Source organism: Oryzias latipes, chromosome 16, assembly GCF_002234675.1.
Source record: "Oryzias latipes chromosome 16, ASM223467v1".
In the NCBI taxonomy this organism is placed as follows: domain Eukaryota; kingdom Metazoa; phylum Chordata; class Actinopteri; order Beloniformes; family Adrianichthyidae; genus Oryzias; species Oryzias latipes.
The window spans coordinates 29,056,574-29,079,412 of NC_019874.2; the positions used below are offsets into that span (position 1 = coordinate 29,056,574).

Genomic DNA, 22,839 nt, shown 5'->3' on the forward strand with positions numbered 1-22,839 from the left:
GCGCAGAGACAAAGACCAGAGCGCTGGAGGCGCAGTCGACACCCACACATGTCCTTGTCCTTGATGATGCCGCAGAAGTACTGGGGGTTTTCCACAAAACTGGACAGGCCGGAGTCTTCATCCGAGGAAGGCGGGCTGGTCCCGAAGTTCATGAAACGAAGCGACACGGCCAGCTCGTCCTCGGTGCCCAGAACTGATGAGCCTAATGAAGCAGAAGACTCACAATCAGACTCCAGGCGGCCGTGATTGCCGCGGCCGACAAAAGAAACAATCCAGGCTCCATTTCCAGGAATCAACATTCTCCAATACCAACTTGGCTGCATGTTTGTCGGTGCCATGGAGACAGATGATGACAAGCTCTAATAATCACCATCATCAAACATGCAGCAATCAGGCCACATTGAATTGGAAAAAGAAATCAAACGACCACACGAGAAGCCTGCATGGTTAGCGACCCCTCACCATAAAAAGCCAAACAAGTGGAGCCCAAATTGTGAAACCCCACTCAGGAAGGCAAACCACAGAACCCCCAGAGTCCAAAACAGAAGAAAATGGAACAACAAAAAGCCCAGAGGAGGTGGGGAGGAAAGAGGGAGCGTGGTCCACTTAGGCAATCAGGCCCACTTAGTCACTACGAGAGAGACAAGGGTGGGGTGTCCGTGTGGAGCTATATCACTTCTAGCTGTTTCTCCATCCATCCATCCAGCCATCCATCCATCCATCTTCTTTAATGGCCCTCACTACGTGGCGTTGAACAGCAGATGTTGGTGCCGCTGTTCTCCTGCAGTAATTAAGGCACTTTAGGCTGCAAACACAGGAGCTGCCTGCGCTCCAAGTTCCAGCTCAGTGGAAAGCTCTATTAGTCTGTCTGTGCTGCACGTTCCCCACCAGCAAGACTGACGCAACCATCTGAAGCCGTAATGGGCAGAATATTTGATTATGCCTTATGCCAGTTTGTGCATAGGAACTCAGACAGTTATGATTATGGGCTTGGAGCCTTTTTTTTTTCTTTTTCCAATTTCAGCTCATAAATCAAAATCAAGAGTAGATGATCACCTTCGGAAGGAGGCTTCCAAGAGTCAACAGCTCCAGCAAAGGCCTCCTGACTTACAGTTTTTATCCACCTGTCAGTTTCTTTTTCACCTGATGGGTCCCAGAACCAAGACCACTTTACACTTTACAGGTGACAATCCTTTTTGTGAACAAATACTCCATATTTTTCCCTAAAATATAATCCATTAAGCTGTTGTTAATTTTAAATTCATTAACAACTATTTAACAACTCCTAAACTTCAGATTTGAAGTTTAGGAGTTCAATGTGTGTTTTTCCGCCTCTTGAAGCAGATCAGAGACCAAATAAAGAGAGAAAAATGCCACAAGAACAGGTTAAAAACAACAAAAACACAATTTTCATTGGAGTGGGTCTGACTCTAAAACGAACACAAATTCTCAAGAGAACTGGGACACTTGTGCATTTTTTGTGTTTTTCTCCATTCTCAGTTCAGAAACAGATCTGGGGGACAAACTGTGCTCTGTTTAAATGTTTTTTGCTGATTTTTTCTTGGTAGTATCGATCCGCTGACGAGTTCAGAGTCTGCTTCCACGTCGGTGGGAAAACCTGACAGGAGGAAATCCCAAAACAAATTCCAAAAACAGCAACTTCTGCGTCCTTTCAAGAATTTTCTCTAAGAGAAATCCTCCCTGGAGACTGAAGCATGCTTCATCCTTTTTTTCAGAAGGATATTTTTAAGTATTTGTTTATCAAAGTCATCAACAAACAAAAATGCAACAAAAACCCATCAAATCTAATCTGAAATCTTGTCTTGGTCTTGTCTTTTTAAAAGTTTGATATCAAATAGGGATAAGTCTTATTTTGTTATAACCTGCAGAAGTGACCAGAATATTCATACTCAGAATATTCAGAAGCATTCATTTAAAGAGAACGCCCGGTTTGGCTCTAAAGGAAGTTCTGAAACCGCCCCATTTCTCCAACAGCAGACTTTCAAAACAACAGCAGGAACTGAAGCAACTTTGAGTCCAGTTTTCAGAACATTCCTTCTGCTGTATCATGCCGGCAGCAGGATGCGTGGCGGTAAACCTACGGTGGATCCCAAACTTGGACTGCTGGCCGCACTTGTTGATGACGAAAACGCCGGCGAGCAGGAAGACGCAGGCGAAGACGGCGAGCCCCACCGCCACCGACACCTGTCAACAGACACCATGACAGATGCTCATCAATCGGCGTCGCCGAGGGTCTCTCTGGAGGACGAGGCGATGCTGACGTACCACCAGCACGCGGCTCTCTGGGGTCTCCGTCACGTGCATGTTTGGTCTGCCTGTGGGACCTGAGGGGGAAACCGACCACAGAGATCAAACAAAACCCCACCTGAGAACAACTAAGAACCACAAAAGCCTTCAGACTTACTTGGATCCATGTCTAGGACTGCATGTGGGAGGTGAGAAGACAGACACGTTCATGACAGAAAGTGGATTCCACCATCTCCTCCAAAGTCAGCTGATGCGGCTCTGAAACTCACCTGGAATCAACCCCTCGGGGTCAAGGGGGTCAAACGGGTTGTCCATGAACTTCCCAACAGCGGTGGCTTCATCCCTCCCCAGCTTGTTTTCCACAATCAGAGAGTAGTTGCCATTGTTGATGTGGGTGGGCTTGTTGAGGAAGAGGCAGCCGTGCCTCTCCGACCCGTCATCCGAGTCCGGGATGAACTGCATGTACGCGTACAGGTTCTGCTTGAAGTGGACGCCGTTGTACAGCCAGGTGAATCTGGGCTCGGGGTTGCCGTCCACGGCGAACGGGAAGCACCAGTTGTGCTGCTGTACGGCGTTTCGAAGGAAGATGATCTTTGCTGGAACTGAGGAGGAGACGGAAAAGAAAAAATCCGTCAGATCCTCTGGAAAAACAGAAACTCTCCGCTGTGTGTCCGAGAAGGACATAATGCTGCACGTTCCTGCAGACCAGGGCAGGGGGCCCCAAATCCAGGCCTGGAGTGCCGGTGTCCTACATGTTTTCCAACCAACCTGCCGTTGAAGCTCCTTGTTGGCAAACCACACCTGATCCAGGTGATCAACAGTAAAGAAGGCAGCCTTTCTGGAAAACCAGGACACTGGGCCTTGAGGCCTTGAGGCCTAAATTTGGCGACCCCCACTGTAGACTGATTGTTTATTCAAAAGTGTCTTAAAACAAGTTTAAAAAATATAAAATACACGATTTTTTGGTGTGAAAAGCTAATAGGACTGGTAGAATTTGTCGTGATATATTTTCCTAAATGTATCAAAATTAACCATAAATATTCAAATGCAGGTATGTTGCCCGAATAATTGGAAAATCACGTCTTAAATTAAGCATAAATTGCTAAAAAAGTTCTTTGAAGTGGGCACATTTTCTATTTTATGCACAACAACTACCCTTTTTCTTGACTAATTAAAATAGGACAAGAAATGCACGTTTTAAGATAAAGTTGTCAAAATTATTTGCAAATTATGAGTCAAAAAAGCAAGATATTTTACCTAAGATAATGGTTTTTTAAACAGAAATGACTCAACAAGTTGTTAAATTTTAATGAAAATGTACTGGTTAGGTAGTTTAGTCTCATATTAAGGGTAAAAAATATTGAAACTGCAAATAAGAGGTTTGTTTACTGAGAAAACGCAGCTACTGTGAGACCTGCCGAAGAGGAAGGTGTGACGTGATGTTCAGAGAAATGACGGAGGAAAGCGTTGGGTTTAGGTTACTGAACAACAGGCTGGATAATATTAGTTTATGCTAATATTAATTTTTAGGTTCCTAAATCCGAAGATTAAGGAGATAAAAAGAAGTTGAAACAGCAATAATCTGAAGGTGTTATAAAATGAAGCAGTAAAATAGCTGCTTAGTTTTTTCTTTTGCTAAAAAGAGAAGCTGCAGAATGTTCATCTTAAACATTTCCAGTTTTTCTACTTTTCCAATTAATTTTTTCACAGTAAAACAAAACAGCAACAGCAGAAAAAAAGGGAAGCTCCTTCCTTGACAGCACCAGCGGTGCATTTTTGCTGTAGTTTATGTGGGAAAAAGGGAGAGTTTCCATGAATCAATCTTCTCCATCTGCGCTCCAAACCTGTGCTGACCTGCCATAAATAATCAATCCTGGTCGTTGAGGAGCTTCTGACCACAAAACTACCTGGAAGCTTTGCTGTACGTGAATATACAGGAAATGGCCCCGTTTGGATCGAAGCGTCTCTTCAGCGGCAGAGACCCCTCACTCTGCTGCTCTTAACCCCCGACCCCGCCCCACAAAGTGCTACACTCACCGGAAAAAACAGCCTTCTCCAAGCAAAAAATACAGAATACTAAATGTTTTCCCTGTGTTTTAAGTGAAAACGACCAGCAGAATTTGTCTTGGTGAAATTAAATCTTAAAATTAGCCATAAACTCTCATATCACTCCCAACTATTCTTATTTCTAGACCATAATCACCTTCAGATCAGACAATAGTAACACATTTGAAGATTCAATGTTATATGTAAAAATGTTATATGTTTTAATTAACCATGCAAAGATTTAAAGCCTCACTTTTAGACAATCAGGACATTTTTTTGAAGTCGTTTTAATTTATGTCCCTGCTGTACAACTTTCAGCTTTTTGTCATGATGATCACAGTCGAGAAAGATTCCTCATTAAGACCTAGAAATAAGGAAATAATTGATCAAATGAGTCTTAATCCTTTTTTTCATACTCTCGACAATAGAAAAACTTCAATATTAGTATCATTATTGAGAAAAATTTAAAAAAGCATCAGTAAAAGAATTTGAAATAGCAGCTCTGCTGAAAGAACTGATGTTTTAAAAATGTGATCCTATGTAATGACCTTCCACTCTTTCCAGAGTCTTTTGCCCCCCTCCTGCACTACTTGGTCTAGTTTGTTTTGTCTTATATCAAGTGTAATAGGGTATTATAACTAGAAAGTAGACACAAACTTATTGACACGTGGCTCCAGCCTACTTTATCACCTTTGTCTCCGTCATCCATCAGCGAGCCGTGCTGAAAGGAAGCCTGAGGCTCACTGAGACGGTCAAAACGTTTGGATGAAGAGGACATTGAACTGTGGAGACAGGCCTGGATTTAGCCAACCCCACTATGGGGTGCAGGTGGAATGTCAGAGGGGGCAAGGGGTTTCTGCTGAGGGTTTGAGGGGTCGTATCTCTCTGAGCCCGGAAAATCATGCAATCGCCACAACAGTTCGTCTGTCCGTCTTCTCCTTTGATCAATTTAATCATTTTTCTGTTGGATGCTCCTCCTGACACGAGCCTCTTCATTTACCTGGCTTAGGCAGGATACTAGTTTGTGCCCTGTTGAGGTCGCATTCATCTTTTTTTTCTTTTTATAAAACTCTTCATAACTCAATCCATCCTTACTTTTCTTTGTTTTTTGTTTTATTTTTTTGGTCATTTTTATTTCTCAAGTTAATTGTGAAGTTTTGGGGTGGGATTGCCCCCCCTCCTAACCCATCCTCCATGCTTATATCCAGCCCTGTTTGGAGATGATGGCCAAAAGTGCCCTCCACCCCCCCCCCACCTCTGCAAGTTTAAATAAGACCTGTGCTCAGGGTCTCAGGGAGCAGTAAACCCCTCTGCTCTGGGAGATAATTACAAGTAATTAAAGGGCGAGCGGTTAACGAGTGTCCGTCCACCGGGGGGGGGGGGGAGGGGGATGTTGATGGATGAGCCGCACTAACACATTTGCAGACTGCCAATCACTGCGGATGACACGTCTTTCCGGAGTGGGAGGGAAAAGTCCATTAGCGCGGGTGCAAATCAGATCTTTGGCCCGGTTATCAGCCCCCATTTTCCTGACGCTCATTATCCGTCCCTCGATGCTCGTCCTGCACTTGCCTTGGGCTGATTGGCACCCCCGCTCCTTTCAGTTTTATTTTCTAATGAGTGTCACTGAGTTGGTGAAATATGATATTGTTCGGGCAGCATCCTCGGTAATGTCTCGCTAATGCATCTGACTGTCCTCGGTGGGACCGCCGGCGGGCTGTCATTCACCGTGTTTGTTCAGTTTTTGAGCTCTAATGCATCGTCTGTCAGAGCGGCTTGGACTTCTTTAAAAAGTGCAGAATCCTGTTCTTAAAGGCCCTCCTTTGTTCTCTCATTGTTTCCCTGCATTAATAATAAGCCATACCTGCAGCACTTCACTCATTATTTTAACACTTCCCACCAGTCGCCAGGCTGAGTGGCAGATGACAGAGAGCTCCATTAGACGCGTGGCAGGTCTATACTCATATTTGTAGAAAGGGCATGTAGGAGAAATCAGTGCAAAACATTTTCCTCTTTTTTTTTCCTTCCTCGCCGTCCACTCCGCCTGCACTCCAGAATGGTCCCAGTGTGCTCTCGCCCTCACCTCCATTAAGCCCGATGACTTGTATTGAGCTTTCAGGAGCGCGGCTTTATTCTGCAGGCACTTACACTCAATGTCCAACTGCACCATCCCCTCCTTGGGCCCAGCTTGGTTCTCAGCCTCACACGTCAGGTTGTGCAAGTTGTCCTTGGAGGAAGCGTTGGTGAGGTGAAGGAGCAGATTTAATGTGGAGCCCCACTTGGTTTCCTGTCACACAAGAGGGCAGGAGGGGGAAGGGGGGGTTAATGTATCCACTCAGGTATGAGCATTCAAAAAGTATGTAGGTTAGAGGGTTGAAATCCCAACGCAATGCAGAATGTTTCCTTGATCCCCATGGGCTCATTTCTATGGTAGAATTCTGAGATAAAAGCAGAGAATCTGTGTCTGCTGTCCCTGACATCACATGTGTTATAAATAAAAAAGATGACATCGTTAAGGCTTCTTGGAGGAAAAACAAAGGGAAACTATAAGATTTGACAGCATGATTCTGGCTGGTGTCACGTGATCTAAAGTCTAGTAGCATGTTCTTGGGAGTCATGCACACAGAGGGTTATCATAAAGTAGAAGTTATGGTCGACAGATTAATCCAATTTGTTGGTGTTTGTGGATGCTGCAGTGGGTTCTGGTCTGGATGACTTTTAAGGAACCATAAACAACCATGAGGACCACTACTGGTGGACGCAGAACTCTTTTAGCCTTAGTCACACCCACTCAGGGGGTTGACCCACTCGGGTGCTGTGGGGTTTTTCCGACCAGTGGAGGTTCATAGAAAGAAGCCGCCGCATCTTGTGTGTCTTTCATTTCCCCTGAGGCTCGTACAGCCACATGAAGGGACGGCGTGAGAATGGAACCTACCGATGATGCGCATGTGCATCGTGTCTTGGGAAGTATCTGTAATTAGTATAGGCTAATTGAAGTTACGTGTACGGTGTACAGCTGTCGTACTGAGCCTCTACGTCCCAAGGTGTGAGCCCCTGGCCCTTACTGACAGCACGCAAAGGGCTGTGCACGTGATAGAATAAAATCTGCATAAACATTTCATGACAGTGACACTTTGTGTGGCCCACCTGTGTTCCTCGTACAGGTTTGAGCATTTATTACCCGCAGGGGCAGTTTAAGTGTGTACTCCAAGTACTTAGAAGAGTGAAGCTACAGTGTAACTGTTCCCCTTCATAGCGTCAGGATGGGGAGAATATTTATAACTGCTAGAACCACAAATCTGCTTTTTGTAAGGAGAACAAACGGCCTCCATCAGAGCTCAGGTTGAGGACGACACTGCAGAAGAAACAAACAAAGTCCAAGTCTGGACCGAGATTCTGTCTGCAGTCGTTGGTGCAGAAAAAACCCTTTTATTGTGTGAATCCAAACGTCTTCCACAGAAAACAGGAACCATCTGGTAGTTTAAATTATTTGTGTAGTTTTAAAAGCATATTTGATCTAGAATACACAAAATAAGTTGAGGGAGAATCCTTATTTAATTAATTATCTAATAGTAAACTGAGATAATCTCAATAAGCAATAATACATGATTGTTTCAAAGTGGTTGATGTAGCCTTGGAAAAGCAATTCTACTGAGAAATAATACTTTTGTAAAAGTCATTTAAAGAAGGAAATTTGCAAAAAAAAACGAATATATAAACAAACATAAATAATTTAAGTCATTGTTAATGTTGAAATTCCTTTCAGCAATAGTGGAAATAATCATTGTTTGTCATCTTTTCCATGTGAAACCAAGCTAATGGAATAAAATAGAGGATTAATCTGATTTTGTTATCTGGAGCAATAATTGTTCAAATAAATTGTCATTTGGTCCCAATCAGATGCATATCTACATAGCAAACCTCATCCTGAATGCCTTTTTGCACTACTAACAGACATTTCAATGTTGGTCAAACTGTGGTTGGACTAAACCAAACGTGTTTTCTGCCAGGCGCCAAGAAAAATGGTTCAACTCTGATTTTGATCGATTAAAACGCTGGTTATCACCCCTCCCCCTTCAATATATACATTCCAACATAAACACACACACATGCACACACACACCCTCTCAAACACACATACACGCACACACATTTTGCAAGGAAGGTGGGACCGGGGTCCATCTGTCCCCTACCCCTTCCCTGGTGGGGGGTGCGGGCCTCTTGGCGATGGCGGCCGTGTCCCTTGGGTGCCGGCTCCCTGGGCCCGGCGGTGCTCTCTCCGCACGGTGGGGGGGTTCATATTACACCTGAGCCGGGGGTGTTCGTGTCCCTGGGGGGTGGGTCCTGGTCCTTGCCCCTGAGCGCTGGGCCCCGCCAAACTTCCAACATGGCCGAGCCTGGTCGGGCCATATTTATAACACCCCTTGTGGGCCACCCTTTTTTCCCTGGGGTTCCCCCCTCCTGGGCGGGGGCGGCGGGCCCCTGCCTTGCTCCTCCCTGGACCAACCGTGGGCCGGGTGGGTGGCTGCCTGGAGTGCGGAGCGGGTCTCCCATGGGGGGTCCTGGCTCGTACCTGGGGTTGGGGCGGGGGGATGCCCGGAACTCCTGGGTGGTGGTGGGGTGCTCGTCTGGGGCTGTGGGCGTCCTTCTCCGGTGGGGCCCTGCGTTGGGCTCTTCCGGCGCGGCGGGGGGGCTGCTTTCCTGGCTGGGCTGGGGCGGCGCTCTCTTTCCCTCCGCGCCTCCCTGCTCTCTGGCTCTGGGGGCCTCGCGGCGGTCCTGCTGGCCCTGGCCTGGGTGGCGGTCTTGGTCGCCCGGGGGGCGGTTGTTCCCTGCCTGTTCCGGTGTGGCGTTGGGGGAATTCCGGCTGCCGCTGCTGCTGCGGTGGGGGTCTGGGTGTGGGGGTGGCTGGGCGCTCCTCCTCCTTCTTTTCACATTCCACCATCCATTTTAGAAGAACATAAACACTCACCTGAGCACAGGTGTTAGCTCACCTTTGCACTTATAGTTTGCCTGATTGAATGAATGAAAGATTTCACACTAGTTGGTTTAAAGGCATAGGTATGCGTTCGTGAACACTATCTGTTTTGTGTGCATGTTGACATGTGAACATTTTTTGCAGCTAGCAGGTGTGTTGATAATATTTGAGTGTGTGTGAACAGGCCCCGCCCTTTTTGTACTACATTTGAACTGTACCGTAATGATAAACAACCAGTAAACCTGTATGCTCTATGCTGCTTCGTGGTCTTACCCCCCCCTCTCACTATCAACCCCCCCCCCCCCCCCCCCCCGACATCCCTCCCTCTTCTTCCCTTCTTTCCTTTTCCGTCCGGTCCAACACACAAGAAAAAAAAAACGCTGGTTATCTGTCGGCGTGTCGTCACATCGCAGAGGTTTTCATGTTTCTAATCTGAACTATAAGTCCTGTTTAGATTTTAAAACAAAATCTTAAAAGAAATTTTGGTTTGAGTTACAATTAAAAGCCACTTTTGCTGTAAAAGTCCTTTAGTACCTCGGTGACGAATGGAGAAGAGAGTTCGTCTGTTCTCCACCTCACGGTTGGAGTAGGACTTCCTGTGACCAGACACTCGAAGGTGAGGTTTCCTCCTTCTTGCGTCTTGTACTGAGAGGACCTGATGGTGACCTCAGGCAGACCTGACAGCAGCAGAGGAGACGGAATGATCACAGGTTGAAGGCCGTGCCACACAGCCACATTTCAAGTTTAAACATTTGAATGTATTTGAGTCTTTCAGTGCATGCGTGATGTCCGTTGAGGATTTTCGGCCGATGGGTCTTGACGTAAATTCGGTTTTGAGCTGTTCAAAATTTTAGGTTGGCTAAGAATTACGCACTTAATGCGTATTTTACATAGTTTATCTGCAATCATTGCGTAAAATTGTGCTGGACTTTTGTGTAATGCTTTGGCAAATTTGTGGCTTTCCACGACTGTATGTCCACATATTTCCACATAGAGTTTTCTTTCAGTACCACCAATGTATAACTGTTATATCACGTATACGACGCACATATCAAGTTAAAAGAATGTAATGGAGGCACCTATCACTAATCAATTGCATATAGATGACGCAATAATCACAGTTCATCCATGACTGCCGTATTGTATGATGGGTCTATAAATCAGCTGATCTGTCACTCCTCCAGCAGTCTATACCGAGTGGGGGGTCTTTTGCTCCTACCATTGGGTTCGTACAGGGGTGGGGTTGGGTCTCTGATAGAGGGGTATCCGGAGCTGCACTGGAGTTGGCTAGGTTTAGTGGGCGCGCTGTGCCAATTCAATGAAGCGCTGGTTTGCGTGTTCTTGGCGTGGTTTAGTCATATTTCTTCTGTGGTTTTAACGTAGAACATTTGGTGATACATCTGTGAAAGTTTCATGTGGAGACCACAACTTTTCTAACTCTTTCCAAGTATATTCACGTATGACCATTTTTCATCCGTGCAAAATGAAGCACGGTTTGCCGCCGGAACCAGGATGGCCCTGTTGAACCTCATGAGCTCCTGCACTCAATCCAAAGAGTTTCAAGCCTCAAACTAAAGAGTGAAACTGATTACTTTCAAGCTTCTTAGTTTACAATTCGAAACCCACTTCAGAAATGATCTCAACGCTGATGTTTGAAAATCAAGGTCAGCCACCTGAATACCAAATGACAGCTTGCTGAAATATCAAAAGGGCTCTAAAGCACAGAAGCGAGAGGAAATCTGATCAGAAAACTGTAAAAGCTGGTTTCACCCCCAGAAATGGCTTCACTTTCAAAGATAAGAGGGGCTACCCCGAGTCAGACTCACTGCAATTATCGAACACCAAAGAATTGAGCGGTAAATCCTCGTAATCCGACGAACACGACAACATTTGGGTGTCCGGGTCGCCCCGGTCGTCGTTCTGCCACTGCTGCAGCCAGAAAAGGTCACAGGAGCAGATGAGGGGGTTGTCCCTCAAAACCCTGAAATAAAACAGAAAAACGTATTGAGGACTGTTTCACAACCAAAAATACGCAAATGTAGTTTTGAGTGATAATGATGTCTGAAGAAATAATTATGTTTCTCTCAATACCGAAATCATTTTGAAATTGTTTAAATGAAAATGGATAAACTAAGGATGATATACAGATTACCCTCATATGACAATAGTTTTATCCGAAGACGAAGCAGGTGAATCCTGTTAGAATACATTTAGGTGTTGAGCATTTTGGAGTCAAACACCTATGGGTGCGAAATGTTCTTCCATGCGGGATGCAGTCACAGCTGCTCTTAGGAACCATTTGGGATGATGCAACGCTGAACAGAGTTCTACACAGAGACTTTTGGTCCTATACTTTGGCCTTCAGTATGACCCAATTCTGGATTTAACCAATGACTGTATATGAGAACTGTATTGAGTGAGCCCCTCCCCCTCTGGCGTTCCAAACAGGAAGTACCCGCTGGCTCCAAAAAGGCAAAGTTTCCCACATGACATTTCGGCCTTTCGCAATACATGCGTGATATACGACATTTTTTAGGCGGTCGTCATTCGTTAATAAGTGCAGAGGTCCATCGTGGGTTTTGTCCAAAGCGTCTTTGTATGAATTTGATTTTTAGTTGTTTAAATTTTGTTGGTCGGTCGAGACTTTCGCAGTTTATGCGTGTTATACATTGTTTATATGCAATCATTACGTAAATCCTGTGCATTTTTTGCGAAATGCATACGCAACTTTGTGGCTTTCCACAACCGTTCCACGTATGTCTAACGGACTTTTCAAGCATGTACCACTGATGTAGACCTTTTATATCGCTTACATAGCGGATATATCACATAATTCATGCATACAAACAGTGCATTAGTCACGCTCGTTTCATGTTCTACGCTGATTTACGCAGTCTTTGTGTGGTTTATCCATACTTCTTCCGTGGTTTTAATGTGATTATTTTGTTAAATATGCGTGAAAATGTCACGCAAAGTCCACAAAGTTCATTACGTTTTTCACGTATATTCACGGATGACCATTTTTTTATCCGTATAACGTATGTAAAGTGTACACTTTAGCTGTGTGACACGGTCTTTAAGCACTGACAGATTGTACAGCAGAGGTCCAAGTATTGAACCCTGAGGCCCTCCGGGGAAATCAACAGATGCTTGTTGCTTTCATCCCCTAATAGAGAAAAAAAAGCTGCTTGAATTTGATTATTTTTTATTTTTAAACATATTTGGAGTTGGACATTGTTCTTCTTTGGCTGTCATCTCCATAAAAACTCAAAGATAGAAACTTGAAAATTAAAAAAAAGAACTGCAGAGGTTTTTGTGCATGAGACTACAAATTCAAATGAAGATTGGAGCAAAATATTGTTTAGAACTGAATTTAAAATATTAAATCCAACCAAAGATTAAAAAACTAAAATGAAATGCTCAGGTCAGCGCTCACGCAGCAACCAAACTAAGTTCACCTTAAGCAGGCCTCCATTAGAGCTAGTGAACCCCCCACAGATGGTCCTGAACAAGGTGACGAATCGGGTGTCCGTCATGTGATTATAGAGTGACCTCCACAGCTTCAAAATCCAATTAGTTATTGCAAGGGAGCTCCAGCTGGACCCCCAGAACATCCTCAGACTGCTTTTGCAGCGTGGGATGGAGGACAAACTGAAGCTTCCCTGTGTCCATTCTGCAAACTGCACTGCGACCCGTTTGGACTCATTTTGCAACAGTTCCACCATTTACCTTTACAATCATTCAAGCATGATTGACAGTTTGACTAAATTTAAAGATGCACTTTCTAACGTACTTTTGTTTTAAACTTAAAAAAGGATAACTTGAGGTCTGTCTGTTGGAATGGTTTCAGGTTAGTTGAAAGCTGCAGCCTCCTTCCAGTGGAATGCATTGATTTCTAAATTAAGAGTACTAATTTGAAACTATTTTTATGACTCTGTTTTAGTTATTTGAGCTCTAGGACAACCTCACCAGGTCTACCTCCCACAAATGTAGCCGATGATCAGACTTACAGGTTAAGCAGAGGCAGAAAATGAAACACTCTCCAGCTGATCTGTTCCAGAGAGTTGGATGCCAGATTTCTGAAAAATGAAGAAAAATTCATTTAAAAAAGTACATTTTGTGAATTTTTTGCAGTTTAGTAACATTTCATAGCAACAAAAACAACTATTTTCTAATTCCAGAAGAAAAAAAAACGCTTTGAACTTCATTGTTCTTTTTTGTTCAATCTGAAAAATTGTTACTCGAAAAACACAAAAGGACAAATGCAGCATAAATAAAAGGAACGTTTTCTGTAAATGTGTAATTCTTTTATCTGGTGCTGTGTGGTCGAGTCAAGCTGTGATTTGATTGCTCACTCGTGGAACAATGTGTGCCTGCTTTGTGTTACACTCAGTGGAAAACGTTAATGCATCTGAATGGGCTCTGATCAATTATCCTGGAAGGTATTTCACACCATCTAGGAGCCCCCCCCCCCCAACCCCGTGTTTGTTCAGGGTCCAGAACATTAGGTGATTAGTGCGGAAACGCACAGTGGACGGACGCTGTTCTGCTGCAGGCTTAAAAACATCAAATGCAAACTAATTTATGTCCACAGGAGAACATATCTAAAGTCTACTGCTTGGTACAGAGCTGCAGCTGGAAGGCACATACATGCATATTTCTGTATTTGAATAGTTTTCACTTTTCTGATGGATTTAAAAAAAAAATCCTGGTGTATTTTCACCATCAGACTTTATATTTTTACGTCACTCATCAGAGAAAATCTCTAAAATCTTCCTACTCACGCCCTACTGCAAAATACTGCAACTGTTTGATTAGCCACAAGGGGCTGGTTGTAGAAGTGAGCTGGTTCCTATTCACTTTTGTGTTGAAACTGAAACACTTATAATAAACATCCTGGTTTATTAACCTTGTCCTAAACCCATGTAGTCATAACAACTCTAGAGTAAATTAATCTTTATAGAACTAACTGTTTTGATTAAATTTGATCATAAAATTGTTGAAACAGAGGGGCATGGTCTTCTGATTGACAACCTGAACTGTCTTAGCAATTTATACAATAACGTTATACTTTCACATGACAGAACTCTGGGCACTTCCAGGAGACTCGTGTGAAAGTTTAATACTAAAGGTCAACTCATACTGAATAGTCAGAATACCTACACTTAGAAGTGTTCAGATGTGTGAATCTAGAAACGCCCTCGTTCCTGCGGATTGCTCCTTCATGTATCCCGACTTGCTTGAACGAGCTCTGCTTCATTTGTTAAAATGTTCTAAAATAAATTAGTCATATGACTGGATCACTTTTGTTTTGTTTTTTTATTAGAAAACCTAATTCTACAAATGTATGATCTAAGTTTTCTGTTTTGAAAAGAGTCCTAAAATAGAGCCCTGTGGTACTCCAATTTCACAGCAACTTTTAACCCTTGAACACTTTTTTTTTACGTTACACAAAGTTTGTTCCAAGCAATTGTGAGAGGTCACAGTTGAATCATTTAACAAAACAACCCAGGGGTTAAAATATCCAAAAATATTTTTAAAGGTTCTAACAGAAAAAAAAACATAATCAAAATTAAAATAAAAATAGTTAGTTAGTTAGTAATGAATTGAAGGATCTTCATAGGTGGAGTTACAGGCCTCCACAAACTATGATAAACCTGTGCTTTTGTATATCAGTAGAGGAATGTTCTCATTTATGAAAAGTTCAAAAAAGTGTCTCACAAAGACTTACATTTGTAGAAGCAAACTCAACACATCTTTAAGATCAGAAGAGAAAACTCCAAAAACCTGGATCCATCCCATCATGAACATCAGACTCAAACAGGGATGTGACAGAAAACCAAACATCTTCCCAGAATGCTTTAATATTATCAAACAATCCTCAAACACCCATGGAGCCGGCTGTAAACCAACCCCCTCAGAAGATGACAGAAAGCCTCTTTGGGGGGGGGGTGTGCATGCAGAAACCAATACATAATCACTGTGACGGGGCCAATGGTTCAATTATTTGTTTTCCTTGCTCCCAAAAGTTCATGTCATACGGGTTAGCCAGTGGGATTATCCATTACCGGCTCGATTCCTGCTCCGGTCCACCGGGGGGAGAGGCGAGCCGGGAAGGGCAGCTCAGTGTATCCCAGATATTTTTCCCTTTTTTTTTGTTTTTTACAAAAATTGTTCTGCTCTGGTTTGTTTGTGTGGAAGAGAGCGGGTGAAGCTGAAGAGCTTTAAAGATGTTTTTGTTTTTGTTTTTCAGTTTGTAGTCTTTCCTAGTCTCAAATATTATATCTGTCAGTGACCCCCCCCCCCCCCCGCACCGCCCCCAGCCGGGCCTCTCCCTCAGAGAAATATTGATTAAGCGATAATGGACCCTTAGTGGAGTGTATTTATTATGCATCAGTTGTCGATAATCCGCCAAAGTGAGCGAGTAAAAGGTGACTGCTGGATGTCTTCTCCAATTTCTTGAGCAGTCTACCCACCCACCCCTCAGCTCCCAATCTCACGATCTGTGCTCCACAAACCCCCCCCCCCCCAGCTGTCGTTCAGATAAACAACATGAGGGCATGTCGCACACGCTCAGTAAAACAACGAGGACAAGGTGGCGATAAGGGTCAGCGGCTCATAAATAAACTGTCCGATGGCTTCTTTTGATAAGTCATTGTCGAGCTGCGCCCGGGGCCGGACGCTCCACCACCTCCCGGATGGAAACATTTCAACAGATAACGGAAAACAAAAGAAATAAGATAGTTAAACATGCAGTAAATAATTAACTGGAAGATATATCTCAATACAACAGAACTTTATTTGTTGGTTTTTTTTCCGTTTTCATCAATAAAAACAGAATTAATTATCATCAGGGATTGATTAAATTTTACCTCAAAATTATTGGATGAAAGATTTGTTATGCTCATCAATGCGAAGTCAACCGATACTGACAGATGCAATAAATATAAGACACTCCATTTGTAAACTTTCTCCCAAAAAGGTCAGATAATAAGAAAAGTGTTTTTCCTCCTGGAGATCCTTCCTCAAGCATTTACAAGAACACATCCAGGATTGGATTTGAGATCCTGCAGTCTGACTGACAGCAACAAATCAGTTGAACCACACGGGCCGAAACACAACACATTCTCTGTGTGTATCGACAAGGACACTTACACATACTGCAGCTTCAGGTTGTTCTGGAAAGCGTTGTGAGCGATGGACCTCAGCTTGCAGGATGTGACTGTGCTGCAGAGGAGGAGGAGGAGGAGGAGGAGGACAGAAACAGAAGTACATACCAGAGCCACAGCAGAAATCCTGTTTTAAACACTTCTCTCTGCAGTTCAAAAAAATGTTGTTGTTTTCTCAATATATATATGAAGGGTTCAAAGATGTTCAGAGTTGTTCATGTGTGTTTCTGAACAAAGACAACAGTTTGATTAAAAAGGAACCGCTCAGCTAAACTGCTGCTGAATTAGACGATGAAGAGTGGGAGTTTGCAGTACTTACAGGTTCCTCAGCTCTCTGTAGTGAGCCATGTCGATTTCTGTTATGTTCTCAAGGTCCTCTTGGTTTTCAATGTAGCTAGTTGAAAAAACAAAAAATGGGAGACAGGGAGAGAGTTATATTATGTGACCTTAAGATTACTGATAGGAAATTCTCAGAAACAGGTGAGAAGACGTTAAGGATGTTGACAATAATTCTCAAGACAAACAGGAGGTTTTTTGTTCAGTATAGCAAATAGAAGCTCAGAGGATCTTGGCACAGGAAGTGACCTACCATTGAGAAGATACAGAGAACATTTAGGAAACCCAAAGAACATTATTTTGAAGTAAACAGACTTCCTTTGACATCTACCAAGCAAACTGACATCAACAGTCAAAGCCAGGAATTGACTGCAGGTTCCTGTAGGAACAAATATTTTAAAAGCCTGGAGGATGATGGGAAAATGTCTACAGTCTCATCCGGTGTTCAGCTGAATAACCAGCAGATGAATGCAACAGCAGACTCAAGGACGCTTTGCTCTTTTAAAGAGACATTTGAAGGGGTGGGTTGACCCAAATTTCCAAGGATCTTCGTGAAGCAGAGCATCCACAGCTTGTTCTGGAGGTCTCCTTAACCAGTTTTCAAGAGGACCTGGTAAAAATATAACATGATTTTGGTCTCTGGCTCTTTAGAAATCCATTCAGTGCCCTTGGGGCCGAGAAAAATAAACAAAATGAGTAGAATTAAAAAAAGTTGTTTCATGGAAACTGCCTTGAAGCATTTGGTGACAAACATTTGAAAATGTCTGTCAGTAAAAAACTCTGTTTTAGATCTGAAAGGTCAAGCTTCATTCAGTAAATGTGGAAAATTTGGTTTAAAAAAAGTAACATTTTCTCCAACTGAATTTATAATTCATACTTCTTTTGGTTTGTCCATCATCTCTTCACTGTCCTGATCTTCTTGTTGGGTAAAACTTAAAGCTCAAATACACAGTGAAGGCTATGCACTTATCCACACTCAAGAGTCACAAAGTTCTAAATTACTTTTTCCTTTACAGAATGGATTTTTTTTTTGACATCATTGATGTCACAAAGGTAAAATCTAATTCATATGAGCGTTTTGCGACGATCATTTATGAATCTACTGTCTTCTGAAGATGAAAACGTTGGTTTAAAAATAATACAATTAAATACATTTCTTTGGAAGATGCATTGCATTGTGGTCTATATTCACCAATCTAGTGAGTATTGGTGCATCGTTGGTTTTTCACAGAGACTTCTGGAAAATTTCTAGGGCACTGGTTTTTGGAATTGTAGATTTGGACATCACTACCATATGGCGAACACCCTAAATAGTGAGTAGTGAAGGAATTCGAAGTCTTAAGGCCCGTACACACCGGGACGAATATTCGCCAGGCGTAATTCGCCAGCATTTTTCGCCACGTTTTTTGTGTTCACACCCAGGCGATTTTCGCTGACGATGAGCCGAGCCAACATGCAATTTCATTCCCTGACATTAGATGGCGCTTAATGTAAACAGAAATACTCCTGTACACAAGGTGGCGCTGCGCAACTTTACGCTTCTTAAAGTCGCTTTTCACTCAATAGAAGAGAGCAAGTATTTACACGCTTGTCAGAATCATACAAAGAAAACATGAATATTTCAAGCACCAGTAGCTCCAACTGGTGCTTGGTTCGGGGATATTTTAGAATGTCCGTCATTGTTTCTTCGCGGCAGTGTAGATGCAACTCGGCGTCTATCTTCTTCGCTGGTATGTGTGCTCAGCAAGGCAGTTTTGTGTTTGAGCGCCCCCAAGTTATGTATTGCTTCAACTTCAGAAGCTCCAGACACGTGTGCAAAAGCGCCGTTCTCATTGGTCGAATAGATTTCGATGCGAGGCGTTAAAAAAAAAAAACGAACCCGAGGCGGGGTTTTTTTGACGCTTTGACGCGTGCCGTTTTTTCACGTCGGTGTGCACACTCTCATTGGGGCCCTTTGTTTAGTCACGAGGCGTTAAACGTCGGCGAATATTGCCGGCGAAATTCGTCCCGGTGTGAACAGGCCTTTGAAGTTCTTCACACTGGCCATGGCAACTCATGTTCAAGCAGCCACTTTTAATAAAAAAAGTCTACGTAAACGCAGCTAAACCTGCATTTTTGAGGCTCAGCGTTCAAAACTCTCGTGTTCACGCATTGCTACACAAGTTTTTATGTTCGTTCTTGGGCTGTACATGTAAATCAGGCATTAATCAATCGTGCACTAGAAGTTCAACCAGTTTAACGTCTGACTGCTTAATTGCGATTTGGATTAAATCGGATTTGGCAGGGGCATGTGGGTGGCCTCCTTTTTGAATCACTGAAGTGCCAATCGTATGAAAATTGATCACGGAGGAGAAATTAATAATTGCAGTTTGTGCCCAGCTGGAGTTATGTGACACCAAGTCTTTCAAAAATGGGAACATAGCTGAGACAGTTAAAGTCTGACATTTCATACCATGCCTTTTCCAACTCTGTGACCTCACTGTAAAAAGGGGCTTGGTTTAAAACGTGTTGAACTTTTGCATATTGTCCTTGTTCAAGCCCGGATTTTCTCTGCAATCTCTGGTCTCCTCCCATAGTCCAAAAACAGGCTTCATAGGTTGATTGCTGATTTTAAAGTGATTTCCCTAGGTGTGAGTTTGTGGCCCTGCATCAGACTGCTGACCTATTCAAGGTGTACCCTGCCTTTGTCCAGCTGTAACTGGGTCGCCTCCAGGACATTGATTATATAAGAAAACTGGAATGAGTGAGTGCGGCGTGAACCACAAAATGACTACTTAATAATAATACTTTGACAAAATAAGGTCATTTATTCCCCATTTGTTTTACAGTACGTCTCCATGCTGGAATCAGATGTCACCAAGAAGCAGCGGTTGGTCAGAGTTGGCCTAAGTAAACGTTTCTATGGTAACCTCTCTGACCAATCAGGAGTGAGCGTGTTGGAAGGCCACACCACCACTTGAAATTTAGCTACACAAAATCTGTCAATCAAAACGCTGGATGTGGGGGCCAGCAGGTACAACATGCTTTTACTGATCATCAAGGACATGTTAAGAAAAAAAAGGGTAGCAGAGCAAGAATGGTTATTGTGTCCAATGGAATGACAGAGTAACAGCTGTTTATTTCCCCATGGAAGTCTGAGGGATTTTGGCTTTTTGGAACTAGCAGGTACTTCCTGTTTTGAACGCCAAGGGGGGAGGGGTCACTCAGTCCAGTTCTCATATACAGTCAATGCTCCAACAGTCCTGTGACCCTGAAAGGTCATTAAGCGGAGTCTGAAGTTAGAAAATTCCTTACTACACCATGGAGGACAGGGGAAAACTTTCCTCCTCCTCTTTTTCAAGCTTGATAGTCAACAATCATAAAAAAAAACTGTAATAAAAGATTGTTCTTTAACGATAATGATGTTTTATTTATGATAGAATCAATGCACTTAAGGTTAAATCGTTTGTCCCTCTCTTGAATGAAAGAAATCCCCTAAGATTTTACTAAAATCCCATTAAATTGACAAAAGTAATAATTGGTATTAATTTAGTGGTGTTTGACCAATGAAACTAAGACATCTTTTTTGTGCTGTTTGATGGAATATTTGAAAATAAACTGATGAAAGGAGTCTGGATAAAAGTTACAATCATCCTGAAAAAAAAAAACCAGAAAGTAAAAACATGATAGTTAGACTCTGGTGTGTCCTCCTTTAATATCACAGGTGAGTAAGTCTACTTTAGCAGTGCTGCTTGGTAATCTGACCTGATGTGTTTCACACTGAGCATGGATCACAGCAGAAGGAGTTTCCTCAGGAAGAAAAATCACAGAGAAGCATGTTTAAGGTAAAGGCTGTACGAGCGTCTATAGGCAGCTTTATGCTTCTGTGACTACAGCTGCACCGGTTTATCTGAAGGTTGAGGCTAATGAGAATTTTCTGGACGTGACGCCAAAAGGAAAACCAAAGAGTGGAGTCCAGAATGACCTTCTAAGATATTCAAGGTCAATTTCAGGGTCTACATCAGAGTCAAATCAAACCATCAGGAGCTGCGTGAGCCATATTTTACTTAATGGAGACGAAAACAACGGCAAAAACAGACAAAATTTGCCTAAGTTACGGTAATTAAAAAAAAAAGACTCTGGAGAAGCTTTTCAGCAACATCAGCTCATTGCTCCTAACTAAGAATGTCAAGAAAAGAAAAGTTTCCCTGCTGTGAAACACAGAGGGGGCTTGGTGATGGTCTGCCACATCCTGCTTTGCTGGATCTGCCAGGGTTCATTGACTCTGTGTTGGTTCATTGAACCCTCAAATTTAATTGATGTGCTGTCTGGTGTCAGAAAGCTTGGCCTCAGTCTACCAACCCGAAAATGAGCCAAGACACAAATAAAGAAACCAAGAGCACCTGACATCCAACCATCCAGCTGTTCTGTCCTTCTCAGAGCTCTGATCTAGATCCTGTGGAACATCTGAGGAAGGAACTGAAACATGGACGCAGTATGCTGAAGTTACAGAGATCCTCTGAGTGCAATACTGCCTTAGCAAGTTGTGCATTTAAATGTCAAGTTTTACGCTGGAAATTGTTGTAAGGAAATGAAAAATCAGCTTTTCTTGATCTTTCCTGGACATGCATATGGCCCAGGGTATTACAGGCGTTCACCGCCCACTGGACAAGCAGGAAGTGGGTTCTTTGTCTTCTTTTTCTACTGTTTACCAGCACATGTCCACCATCTACCGATGGAAGAAGATTGGTGCGAAATGTCGAAACAGTGCAAATTTTTCGAATCTATATCCAGGCTTTTTTCTTTCACACCTCTACTCCGCCATTTGACAGACATATCACTCTGGCCGGGAATAAACCACAACTATTAATTTCTCCTCCATGATCAGTTTCCAAATAGTTAGCACATCCGTGAATCAAAGGGACGCCATCCATACGTCACGACCAAATACAAACTCCTTATTGGGCAAAGTTCGACCTGGTTTAACCTTCATTGGCTGCGTAATTTGAGCGTGCGTAGAGCTCGAAAACAGTCTTAAAATGTGCGTTGCTACGCTTGAATGCAAGAGTTCTGAATGCAAAAGCCCATAACGCACAGTTAAGCGTGTTTACGTAGACCGTTCATTGAAAGTGGTTGCTAAAGGCGATTTGAACGTACTCTGAAGCAACGGGGAACATTTGTGTAGAAACACAGCATTCGAGAAAAGCATCAGGGGACAAAGATGATTTGAGATGATGTCACTTCTTCATTTTTGCTTGCAGCTTTAACTTTTTTTGACAGAAAGTCATTGAAAGTGAAAATATTTTCATTCTGATTCCAATGCAGCCTGGATCATTCAAAACCTAACAGCTACCACACTCCAACACTACAAAAACTGTTTTAGAATACAATAAAGTCGCAAAAAAGGCTTTGATTACAGATACATTTTAAATTGAACTATTTCTGAAGCCTAGATGTTTCTCTTTATTCTCTGAAGATCCTGCTTCCATGCCATTCAACTCAAAAAAAGGACTGGAGATCAACAAAGTTCTCCACATAGGAATATGGACCCCAATATTGGGTCACAACAAAGAGCTGGACAAGAATCCCATCACAGCCTGAAGAGAAGACATCATGAAGGTACTGAGGGTTCACTTTAGCACACCAAAATGATGGAAAACCTTTTGGAGAAGACGTGGAGCTCTGGAACAACTGTTTGCTTGTAACCTTTGTGCTAACTTTAACATTGGGAGTTGGGTCATCCAGACCCACTGCTCTGAACCTTTTTTCTTCAATGATTTGTGATCTTCACTGGTGTCCATGGATTACATGAAATCTTTCCACCTTTATCCACCTTTGTCATGGTGGGGGGAACACATCAATGTAAGGGTGGGGTCATCTAAGATAGAACAAGGGTTAAATGATAAAATAGAAGCTAAGGAGGACACCAAAGCTCAAATGATACAATTCTAAGATTTAGTTTGTCCCACCTACAAGGGTCTGGATTCTTGAAGAAATAAAAATGAAGAAGCAATTCTTGTTACGTTCTTATGTTCCTCTGCAAACAAGTCCTACCATTTCCACAAG

The 22,839-nt window shown here is 42.9% G+C and overlaps 1 protein-coding gene across 1 annotated transcript in view; it reads right to left on the reverse strand.

The window, feature by feature from the left end:
* ntrk1 (neurotrophic receptor tyrosine kinase 1) overlaps nucleotides 1-22,839 on the reverse strand; it is a 42,148-nt gene that overhangs the window by 16,092 nt on the left and 3,217 nt on the right. The window contains exons 2-12 of the mRNA XM_023964194.1: nucleotides 16,778-16,852; nucleotides 16,445-16,516; nucleotides 13,300-13,368; nucleotides 11,116-11,270; nucleotides 9,824-9,966; nucleotides 6,463-6,601; nucleotides 2,538-2,870; nucleotides 2,426-2,443; nucleotides 2,287-2,345; nucleotides 2,103-2,205; nucleotides 47-202 (exon numbers count right to left, since the gene is read on the reverse strand). Coding sequence (XP_023819962.1) covers nucleotides 47-202; nucleotides 2,103-2,205; nucleotides 2,287-2,345; nucleotides 2,426-2,443; nucleotides 2,538-2,870; nucleotides 6,463-6,601; nucleotides 9,824-9,966; nucleotides 11,116-11,270; nucleotides 13,300-13,368; nucleotides 16,445-16,516; nucleotides 16,778-16,852 — 1,322 coding nt within the window. The remainder of the gene's footprint in view (nucleotides 1-46; nucleotides 203-2,102; nucleotides 2,206-2,286; nucleotides 2,346-2,425; nucleotides 2,444-2,537; nucleotides 2,871-6,462; nucleotides 6,602-9,823; nucleotides 9,967-11,115; nucleotides 11,271-13,299; nucleotides 13,369-16,444; nucleotides 16,517-16,777; nucleotides 16,853-22,839) is intronic.